General features: G+C 44.8%; 2 protein-coding genes across 4 annotated transcripts in view; one reads left to right on the forward strand and one right to left on the reverse strand.

Moving 5' to 3' along the window:
- tmem67 (transmembrane protein 67) overlaps positions 1–9,519 on the reverse strand; it is a 40,181-nt gene extending 30,662 nt beyond the window's left edge. Inside the window, exons 1-6 of the mRNA XM_007902719.1 lie at positions 9,339–9,519; positions 7,265–7,356; positions 5,206–5,302; positions 4,219–4,318; positions 2,302–2,368; positions 1,323–1,397 (exon numbers count right to left, since the gene is read on the reverse strand). Coding sequence (XP_007900910.1) covers positions 1,323–1,397; positions 2,302–2,368; positions 4,219–4,318; positions 5,206–5,302; positions 7,265–7,356; positions 9,339–9,519 — 612 coding nt within the window. The remainder of the gene's footprint in view (positions 1–1,322; positions 1,398–2,301; positions 2,369–4,218; positions 4,319–5,205; positions 5,303–7,264; positions 7,357–9,338) is intronic.
- Positions 9,520–9,866: 347 nt separating this feature from the next.
- The window catches only part of LOC103184595 (RNA-binding protein 12), a 10,261-nt gene continuing 8,473 nt past the window's right edge, over positions 9,867–11,654 (forward strand). Inside the window, exon 1 of one of the 3 annotated variants that reach the window (XR_006084875.1) lies at positions 9,867–9,905. The gene's annotated coding sequence lies outside the window, so the exon portion shown is untranslated. Of the gene's footprint in view, positions 9,906–9,982; positions 10,047–11,654 lie in introns of those variants that run through there. The other 2 variants (XM_007902696.2, XR_006084874.1) reach the window with 2 other exon arrangements.

The following is an 11,654-nucleotide window of genomic DNA, read 5'->3' on the forward strand; positions in this document are numbered from 1 at the left end:
TTAATTCAACACCAGATAAACACATCACTACCTACTACAGTCCTACAGTCCAGCGTGAAGGGGCACCAGCGTCCTCTCCTCCCTTCATCTCACTCCCAGAGAGGTCGCTGGCGATCAATTTCTGATTCCAGTGCAGTTGGAGGCCACATGGCTCGAACTCCGGGAGATGAGTCTCCTCTTACGTTTAGTCCGGTTCTCAAAATAGTTAGATTTATTGAATAATTTTCGCTGTCAAATTGAGTATTCAATTAATAGAATTCCACTGTATTCTAAAAAAAATCCCAAATCAGGATTTTTTGTTTCCCACCTCTTCAATATATACACGATTGTATTCTTACGTTTACAGCTAAAAAAAAGGCTAAAGTGAGTAATGAGTAATGCCAGCTAAAATGGGAAATATTCTCTTCATAATGAGAAATTCCAAGAAAAAAGAACAATTGTGTGACTGGACACAGCCTAACAAGACCCCAGTGTAACAATTTTTATTTGTTGAAAAAAAAGCTATTTTTTGAGAATAGAGTGAAATTTAAACCATTGTGATGAAAGGTTTCACTATCAAGAGCAAAGCAATTTCTCATGGACTTGCTGCTTTCACTGTTTTACAAAACTACTTTCAGTTACACCTCTTTAACCAAAACAATGGAAGTCCATTATGCTCTATGCTTAAACGCAGTTTTGTGTAAACACATGTGTACAGAGCAAATGAAAGATTTCCTTAATTATGTCATTAATCAGAGTTGAGTTCTCACCGTGCTATTTGCAAGGAGATACTGGTACATATTATCCATCTAGTGGGACTCAAAATATTTATCCTGATATCTAATAACTAACTAGTGACTCTGCTCGGATTGGGGAGGTAAACAGGGTCTCTTTGGGGCTGACTTGGTTGCAAAGTGATAGGTCTGCCAATCTAGCAATAGAAGGTACGAATCTAGTTGATCCTCTGGTTGTCTTAGTAATCAGGTACCTGAGCCAAACATGGTATTCCAAGGTACTGTTAATGATGATTAGGGCGTGTTCCTCTGGGAAGAATTCTGCATGACTGCTTTATACATGGAGTCATTGGTTCTTATTGATCAAAGTCATTTTAATCTCACTGGGATAAAAATTCAAAGTTTGTGTTCTTACTGCCTCATGTGTTAAAACCACTCCTGAAGGAAAATGCTCTGCTTTATTTATTTCACAACAGTGTTGTTTACACAGAACAATCATTAGTAGTAAAACAGAAAACTTAACGGAGTACCGGAGAACAAAAAAAACTGATCTTAAATAAATTATCCATTTTTTTGCGAACTACGAAACAGACATGCTACATTACTTACATGTGCATAATTAATAATGGTAAAAACAGAAGTGGGCAAGCCGTCAGTATCAGTAGGAAAACACAGCCCTCCTACCTAGAAAAATTATAGAATTAGATCAACATATTGTTGTACACAGTAGATTGTTCTCTCAGTTTTACTCAATCTTATTATTTACTACTGTACTCAAACTTCATCTTTACATATTATTGTATGTATCTGTCAATACAGCTACATTTTAATGTTATAATTTTCAGACTACATATTCAAATTTCCCTTCTAGTGCAAATGTACAAGATATTATTATACAAGTGTACTTGCAATCTCTCTCGCTTAAGCTGCTGAGACCCTTACCCATGCCTTTGTCATCTCCAGGTTCAACTACTCCAACACCTTGCTCACCGGACTCACCAGATCCTCCCTACACATGTCACACACCGTCCAGGACCCTACAGCTTGTGTCCTCCCCCACACCAGGCTCCACAAGTCCATCATTCCCATCCTTGCTCAGTTCTTTTGGCTCGTCACCAGATTGAATTTGAGATTCTCATTCTTACTTTCAAATGCCTTGACGGCCTCGCTCTACCATGCCTCTGCAATCTCCAGCATCCCTATCTCCCCTGTTGCTCAGCAAGGACTGACCTCCTTCACCTACTTACACACTGTCCCACCATCAGTGTATGTCTTTAGCTACCTAATCCTCCCCAGATCTCTGGAACTCTATCCCAAAGTCTCTTCACTTTGCCAACCCCACCGCCCCCACCCCCACTACCAGCCTTAAAAATCAGATTTGACCAATCTCCCAGTCAGTTATATCAACCGCTTTGAAATGCCCTCCAAACGTGAAAGGCATAACATAAAAGTAAATTGTTGTTAACAAACAGCATGTAAATTTTAATCTATCTGAGACACTACATGAATACACAGGAAAAGGAAGACTAAGAAAGCAAGTTTACAATAGTAAAGGCATTCATGAAATCTTATAATAATTTTCACTTACCAAAAGGTATTTCTGGCAATCACAAGATTGTTTTACATTGATAAATGCTTCTTGACAGCTGACACATCTGATGGAAAATTCAATGATGAGATTTTAAAGCTAAATACACACATAAGAACATAAGAATATAAGAATTTGCTAGGCGAAAGAAGACCGAGGTCCGCCTATAATAATAATAATCCTTGCATTTGATATAGCGCTTTTCACGTCTTCTAGACGTCTCAAAGCGCTTCACAGAATATGCTGTAAAGTGATTGACTGCATATTTGTGGGCGAAACGCGGCAGCCAATTGTGCACAGCAATGTCCCACAAACAGTCGTGGATTGAAAATGACCAATTTATTATTGTTTTGTTTTGGAGGGATTATTATTAGGCGTGTGGAGTAAGGAAACTTGCCCGAGGTTTTGACCTGCCTGGAATTGAACCCAGGTGTCTCGCTAGTTCGCCTTCCACTATTGCATGACATGTCATATCCCAAACTATATATTGTATTCTGAGATATTATTTTCTAGCAGAAATCCATCTAATTTGTTCTTGAAACAAATGACATTTTCTGCTTCTGCTGTTTCCCAAGGGAGCCTGTTCCATGAGTTTACTACTCACTCACTGAAGTAGTGTTTCCGCAGATTTGTTTTGAATTTACCCCCCTTCAATCACAGGCTTTGTCCTCGGCTTCTACTGTTCAGTACAAGACAAAACAGCTTATCACGGTTTACATTATCTTGTCCCTTCAGAATCTTAAAGATTACAATCATATCGCCCCTCAACCTTCTCTTCTCCAGTATGAACATGCCCAGTTTATCTAATTGCCCCTTGTAGTCCAGTCCCTCCATCCCCTCAATCATTTTGGTTGCCCTCCTCTACATCCTCTCAATCACTGCAATATCCTTTTCATATTGCATTGACCAGAACTGCACACAATATTCCAAGTGCAGTCGCACCAGTGATTTATAAATTGGCAGGATTACCCCACTATTTCGGATCAATATTTCTTTTTTAATACAGCCTACCATCTGGTTTGCCTTACTCACTACTACCGAGCACTGTTGGGATAGTTTCAATTTATTATCAATCAGGATTCCCAGGTCCTTTTCATTTACCGTACAATTTTTTTTTAGCATTTAAATAATAGTCCCTTCCTGGATTTTTTGTCCCTATGTAAAGCACTTTGCATTTCTCTACATTAAAGAAACAGCAAAGAACATTCAAGGTTGCTTAGGATAGTCAAGTTTAGACAAGGCAATTGTTGAACATCAGACAACTTATAGAAGTGCCAAAAAGAATCATTCAGAATTCATTGTAGAATGACTGGACCCCTCAAACTATTCGCTTTTTATTGAGAAAACTTGAATGAATACCAAGGTCCATAATGCTGGTTACTACTAAATTTGAAAAGGAGTTGGAGTTGTACATAACAACTCCACGTCCCCCACCCGGCCCGCCCCACCATTGGCGATCGGGCCTTCAGCCTTTCTGCCCCCACCCTATGGAACTCCATCTCATATTCGCCTCCCTCTCTTGCCTTATTCAGGATGCATCTCAAAACCCTCCTTTTCGTCCAAGCCTTCGGCCACCCTCCTATCCTGCGTCCTTCCCGATTCCGACCCCCAACTCAGGTCCAAATCCCTGATTGTCCTGGACCTTGCGACGTTCTCCTGACGTGAAATGCGCTATACGAATGTAACTTTGTATTGTATTGTAACAACAATTTGCGTTTATATAGTGCCCTTCATGAGCGGGTAATGCCCCGGAGCGCTTGATTGTGGCGGAGACTGACAACGAGCCAGGGGGAGAGAGAGGGGGGAGATGACCGTACGTACGATCAAAAAGGAAGGTCTTTAGGCAGGATCTGAAGGTGGGGAGGGAGGGGGCTAGACATTTATATGCAAGTACTAACCATTGTATTAATTCCTTACCGGTCCCCTGCAAAGTTTGGAACAGACAAGGAGGGGCGAGTACTGTTGCAGACCTCACACAAAGCTTCTTTCAATAGTTCGCCATTAATAGTCCTTTCCACTTAAGTAAGGAAAACACAGATTATCAAAAAAAAATTGAGACAATCTTTTGAGTTAGAAATTTTGAGAATCATCTATTCCGACAGCTCAGTACCAACAACAGCAACTTGCATTTATATATTGCCCTTCATGCGGGGGCACTTAACAGTGGTGGAGCCTGACACTGAGCCGAGGAGAGGGAGGAGGAAGAGGAAGGTCTTCAGTCATGATCTAAAAGAATGGAAGAAGGAGCAAGTCGAAGGGAATGAGGGAGGAGCTCCAAAGCTTCAGGGCGTAATGTGGCTGCTGATGGTAGAGCAAAGGGGACGAGGGACAAGCAGGAGGCCAGAGCCAGAGCCGGAGGCAAGGAGTAGTGAAGTGGGTAGAAAGGAGGTTAGAATGGCAGGGAGATGCAGGAATTTATAGACGAGTGAGAGGATCTCAAAATTAATCCGTTCTGTGATTGGGAGCCAGTGGAGCCTGGTGAGGACTGGTGTGATGGGGGTACGGAGTTTAGTGTGGGTGAGAATAAGGGTGGCAGAGTTGTGAATTGGTTGTAGTTTGTGGGTACTGGAACTGTGGAGATCGACGAGGTGGGATGTTATTGTCCATAATTTGACACAAATTGATTATCTCACCCGTCAGAAGGATGGCTGATATAGAAAATAGAAAATGCACGATGGTTCAGTTGAGGGGCACAGATAGAAATAACTTTACACTGAATCTAATCTATGAACACGTAAGAGCTCAACACTGATACTGGTACAACATATTCAAATTTTCATTGCTACCTTCACCTTTACAACAAATATTCAGATTTTTTTAAACAGACTTTATTTGACTATAGCTTCACATATTAGCATTTCTGCAAAGCATCTTATACTCACAGCACCAGTGTGCAATGCATACCCAAAATACGTCCTGTTGAGCACTGACATTTCCCATCAATATTTATAGTGGCATCTGAAGGACAGTTAATGCAGTTCCATCCATCCTGAGTTACTGCCTTCAAAAATAGATGATGGTAAGCAAGTGGTTAAAAGTTATACTCAAAGAAAAGAAAGGTATAATATGTAATAATCACAGCAAAACTTAATTAATAATACAGTTTGCTTTTAAGATTTAAAAGTAAAATCAGAAAATACTCATACCATTGTATGATCTTCTCTAGAGTTGAAAATGTTAAAGTCTTCAAATAGTAATTTACTGTCAAACTTTTGAAATTGAACATTTATTTTGGGACACTAAATAAGAAATGAAAGTCTTAACTTTTTTTAACGAAGGCTTGCTGCAAGAAGGAGAGAAATATGCTATAAGACTTTAACCACTACAATAATAAGATTAATACTGTATATCCACTGTCTACATCTCTGAAGCTCCACTGATAACAGTGGCTAAATGAAAGCATCTGGCTTCAGAACGTTATACAGGGAAATCCCATTATAATGTGGTTGGCTAGGTCCAATATCTTAGTGGTTGCAGAGTAGCTGACTTCCAAATAGGACTATCCTGGAGTCTCCAGGAATAAAGATTATCTCCGGGACAATCCTGTGAGTGACCAGGGAGAACAATCATAGGGAATTCTCAAAATGAAGATTGAATGGTGAATCAGATTTATCCAGTTCTCAGCTGGTCGGTTCTGCAATCCAGTTAGTGTTTGAAATGTCAAGGCAATGTGGACTTGCCCTCTCTCAACCATCATACTGATCTACAGGTGCTACAACTTCGGTTACCTAACTGCCGTAAAATCAGTACTATCTCACTTTATGATAGCGACCAAATATTAGCTCAGCTCACAAACAATCATCGCGTTTTTTTCAAAAGGAACGGAACCATTTTTCTAGATAGATGATTTTTGCATTGCTCAGTAGTGAATTTGTTTTGGAATAACGCAATCCTTTATCACATTATGTCATCTGATGAAACTTCTGGAATACATCTAACCAGAGCAGGAAACCCTGATCAGCAGGTTTCTGCTGAAGTCAGTGTGTTGCCCACATGTGCAGGACACATACTCAGAGTCGCTTTCTGTGTACAACCCTTGAGCAAGAACTGCAAATGATGTAACTGCCTTCACAAAGTGATGCCATTAGTGCTTTCTGTATATTAGCATACAGGTACATTAGGTTCAGATTGCCACTTATGGCGCCTGATGACCCTGAAGTTGATCAATTTTAATAGGTAAAGGTAACTAGTCGGCACTCAGAAGCTGGGTGTACCACATTTCCACAGAGCAGTCAAAATGTGAAGCAGCACTATGCTGAAGGGAACTAAAATGGGGTTCCTCTGTAGATGCTTGAAGAAAGTACACATAGTTCCCATCTTTTCTATTTTATCAATGGGAGAATGATGAGTAACCACCAGAACTAGCTGGGAAGGAAGGGGAGAAAAAAGATACCACATTCATACACAACAGATATTTGTTATTATAGATCCAGTTTTAAATTGCATCTGTTGTCTCTCGGTATCTCCTCTTTATCATGGGGAAGTTGGAAGGAAAGGAAATTCTTGTACATGCTATGATATTCTCCCAATATTCAATCACTGGTAATGCACTAGAGGTAGAATAGCTTAAACTTAAAGTGCTCAATTATAGTGAGATAGGAATGCAAACAAAATAGTTGCAATACCATTAATTGTATTTAATGTCCTTTACACAAACACTACATTTAATCAGGAGCAATTATGAACTGCTAGTGTATGCATACAGTAAACTCAAACCCAAAACTGATTAGAGTTCAGAATAAGAAGGACTAAACGCTTGTGACAGATGTTAAACATTCAAATGCGTAAAGGTATTTCAAGTATTGGAGGGGAATTTTTTTATACTATCAATTGCTTTGTAGTTACCAGTTTAATTCCACTTTACATTTATTGTGTTATTGCATTAGGAAATAGATCCGCATTAGTATTTTACTTACTTAATAGCAGGTGTCTAATAAGAAATATATTATAGCAATTTACTTACCGGACTAGTTTGTGGGCATTTTTGGCATGATTTGGAGGAATGAACGAAACTGAACTTCTGTCGGTATCCTGGCAGACAGGAACATGACATTCCTAAAGAAGAACATATACCATTTCAAGTTAAGCAAAAAGTAATACAGAGCATCACGTTATTATTAAGCTTAATCATGTGCGCATTCCATTCCAACAATCTAGCTCTGGCATTTCCATGTGTAAGTGGGACCCATGGAAATCTCAGTTTGGTTTGGAAACTCTTGGTAATAATGGTAATAGGTTCCGGCATGTGTCAGACACCCGGCTGACAAAAAAAAAGGGTGCAAGTTTGTAAGTTTGTTTTTAATACAGATCACCTGGTTTCCAGGGTATACCAGTCAGATTCCATTAAACAAATATGTAGTGTGCAGGAAACCATCCTTTTTGTTCACCATCACTGAGGGCTCAAATACTCAAATTAGGGAGTTAAATCTACAGGAAGTCAGACAAAACTTCTACCTTAAGGGTAATAGAGGAGGGGAATAGCTTACTATGAAAGGCCATTATGATGCCAGGACCAGGGTTTCAAAGAGTTAACTACATTTTATTTCTGGTGAGAGGGATTGAGGAATATGGGACGAGTATCAAATAAGTGGAATTTATTCAAAATCTGATTTGAGTCTTATAGATTCACGAGTCTTCAGCAGGCTGCTTTCTTACATGAAAAAAGTTATTTTGTGAATCTGTGAATCTGGCAAGTTATGTACATGTGTGAAGGGAAAGGGGAATTAAAGTACTTTAAACTTGTTTTTAAAAAATGACCACAGTCAAAAAGTTTATGTTTACAGGTTTTTTTTAATATGATTGGAGAACCAGACATACAAATAATAAATAATAATAATAATCCTTGCATTTGATATAGCGCTTTTCACGTCTTCTCGACGTCTCAAAGCGCTTCACAGAATATACTGTAAAATGAATTGACTGTATATTTGTGGGCGAAACATATCCCTGGCTCTGCAATAACACTATAAATATAAAAGGGATTCATTTGATGGGGTGGAGTTCTGTGAATCTGGCAACAGTTCCCCGTGAGAGCGATGTCACATAATAATAATAATCCTTGCATTTGATATAGCTCTTTTCACGTCGGGAGGACGTCCCAAAACGCTTCACAGAATATACTGTAAAGTGAATTGACTGTATATTTGTGGGCGAACGCGGCAGCCAATTGCGCACAGCAATGTCCCACAAACAGTCGTGGATTGAAAATGACCAATTTATTATTGTTTTTTGGTTTTGTAGGGATTATTATTAGGCTCTGTGTGGAGTAAGGAAACTTGCCCAAGGTTTCGCCCTCTGCCTGGAATTGTACTCAGGTCTCTCGCTTGCAAAGCGAGTGCTCTAACCACTGAGCTACAGGACTCCACATCATTTCCAGGAGGGTGATTTTCAAGCAATGAAGCCAGAAAATGTAATCCCTCTTTACGTTAGGGGCAGAACAGCTTCTCTCCTAAAAAAAAAACCGGATTACGCCCAAATCGTTAACCATAACGTTTTGTTTACAAAATGCAGTCACAATATTTTACAGTAAATTCCATGAAGCATTTTTGGGGACATCTGCCCGACGCGAAAGGACACTGCATCAAATGCAAGGTTATTATTATAAAGTGGCGACCAGTAAATGGATTATAGTATTAAAAGTTTAATCCCCCTTTATGTCAAGGTCAGGATGTCTTTTTCTCTTGCTCTGATGGGAGATTCTCACCCGAAACGTAACCAATCGTTGTGATTCTGGTGTTGATTTAACCTCCTGCCCTGACATTGCTGACGTTTCTTGGTTTGATGTCTCCCTTCACACACACACATATATATACATATATAAAATCACACAGACATATCCACACACACCGACACACACACACACACACACACGTTAGTTGCTCTCGCGGATGGTGAGCACTCATAAAAGAGGGGTTTCGAAGAGCTTTTGCTACGCCAGTGAAGGTCGCCCGAGTTGATGTGTGTGTGTAAAAAAAAAGGCGGAACCACCGCGAGCCCCCGCGGGGGCTGTCAGCGCGGGCCGGGGCCCTGACACCCACCGTCACTGCTCCGCCGTCCCTTGGCGGCGCACGGCCGACACCAGAGGCTGGAGATGTCGAAATACTGCCTCTCGGTGCAATTGCTGACCTGCACGAACCGCACGGGCGAGACCTGGCCGCCCGCGCCGCCCAGGTTTGAGAGCAGAGACAGCAGCAGCGCCGGCAGCGTCGCCGTCGCCATGGTTCCCGGCCCGCCTGGTCCTCCCGGGCTGCTCCTCCAGTATCCCGCAATGCCCCGCGCCAGGTCCTGGCAGGTGAGTGGCCCCCAACGCGACGTTCGATTCTCAGCCTCTCTTTTTTTCGCGGTGGGGGGGGGGGGAGAAAACACACAGCGAACAGCAGGAAGACTCGCGTGACCGCGTTCGTCGGATGCGCGGCGGACAAACTGCTCCCGAGTGCGTTTGGACGACGTCGGATAAAAGGGTGAAAAAGCGGGAGGATTGATATTGAGAGGGGAAGTACACGCCTTGCCGGACCTCCGCGGGACCCGGCGTCTCACTGGGAGCGGAGGCAGCACCACCCGCCATCCTGGGCTGGACATACAGCGGCCACGGCCAGGACCGACCGGTACGTCCTCTCTCCCCCCTCCCTCCCTCCCTGCCTCCCTCCCGAGTCACTTCCCTTATTTCCCCGCGCGGATCCGGGCTGCGGGTTTGGTTGGGGTGTCAGGTTCACAGAGGAGGGGCTGCCGGCGCCTCACACAGTCCGGTGTGTGGGGGAGGGGGAGCAGTGTGTGAGGGTGTGGGGGGGGGTGTGAGGGGCGGCACTGTGTGTATGAGTGTGTGTGTGTGTGGGGGGGGGCAGTGTGTGGGTGTGGGGGGGAGGGGGGCAGAGTGAGTGTGTCTGTGGGGGGGAGGGGGGCAGAGTGAGTGTGTGTGTGGGGGGGGGGCAGTGTGTGGGGGGGATGTATGTGAGTATGTGGGGGGCAGTGTGTGGGGGGATGTATGTGAGTGTGTGGGGGGGGGAGTGTGTGTGGGGGGATGTATGTGAATGTGTGTGTGTGTGGTGGGGGTTGATAGTGAGTGTGTGTGTGTGGGGGGTGTATGTGAGTGTGTGTGTGGGGGGGGGATGTATGTGAGTGTGTGTGTGGGGGGGGATGTATGTGAGTGTGTGTGTGGGGGGGGGGATGTATGTGAGTGTGTGTGTGGTGGGGGTTGATAGTGAGTGTGTGTGTTGGTGGGGGGGTTAGTGAGTGTGTGTGTGTGGGGGGGTGTATGTGAGTGTGTGTGTGGGGGGGGGGGATGTATGTGAGTGTGTGTGTGTGTGGGAGGGAGTGTAGTGAGTGTGAGTGTGGGAGGGGGGGATTAGTGAGTGTGTGTGGGAGGGGGGGGGTTAGTGAGTGTGTGTGGGAGGGGGGGTTAGTGAGTGTGTGTGGGAGGGGGGGTGTGAGTGTGTGGGGAGGGGGGGTTAGTGAGTGTGTGTGGGAGGGGGGGTTAGTGAGTGTGTGTGGGAGGGGGGGGTAGTGAGTGTGTGGGGGGGGGGGGTGGTGTGGGGGGGGGGGGGGTGGTGTGGGGGGGGGGTTAGTGAGTGTGTGTGGGGGGGGGTTAGTGAGTGTGTGTGTGAGAGTGTGGGAAGGGGGGGGTTAGTGAGTGTGTGTGGGAGGGGGGGTTAGTGAGTGTGTGTGGGAGGGGGGGGTTAGTGAGTGTGTGTGGGAGGGGGGGTTAGTGAGTGTGTGTGGGAGGGGGGGTTAGTGAGTGTGTGTGGGGGGGGGTTAGTGAGTGTGAGTGTGTGGGAGGGGGGGGTTAGTGAGTGTGTGTGGGAGGGGGGGGTTAGTGAGTGTGTGTGGGAGGGGGTTAGTGAGTGTGTGTGGGAGGGGGGGTTAGTGAGTGTGTGTGGGAGGGGGGGGTAGTGGGGAGGGGGGTTAGTGAGTGTGTGTGGGAGGGGGGGGTAGTGAGTGTGGTGGGGGGGGGGGTTAGTGAGTGTGGTGGGGGGGGGGGGGGTGTGGTGTGGGGGGGGGGGGGTGTGGGGGGGGGGGGTTAGTGAGTGTGTGTGGGAGGGGGGGTAGTGAGTGTGTGTGGGAGGGGGGGTTAGTGAGTGTGTGTGGGAGGGGGGGTAGTGGGGGGGGGGTTAGTGAGTGTGTGTGGGAGGGGGGGTAGTGAGTGTGAGTGTGGGAGAGGGGGTTAGTGAGTGTGTGTGGGAGGGGGGGTTAGTGAGTGTGTGTGGGAGGGGGGGTTAGTGAGTGTGTGTGGGGGGGGGGGTGGGGGGGGGGGGGGGGGGTGTGGGAGGGGGGTAGTGAGTGTGTGTGGGAGGGGGGGTAGTGAGTGTGTGTGGGAGGGGGGGTAGTGAGTGTGTGTGGGAGGGGGGGTTAGTGAGTGT

The sequence above is a fragment of the Callorhinchus milii genome, unplaced genomic scaffold (assembly GCF_018977255.1).
Source record: "Callorhinchus milii isolate IMCB2004 unplaced genomic scaffold, IMCB_Cmil_1.0 Scaffold2, whole genome shotgun sequence".
Lineage (NCBI taxonomy): Eukaryota > Metazoa > Chordata > Chondrichthyes > Chimaeriformes > Callorhinchidae > Callorhinchus > Callorhinchus milii.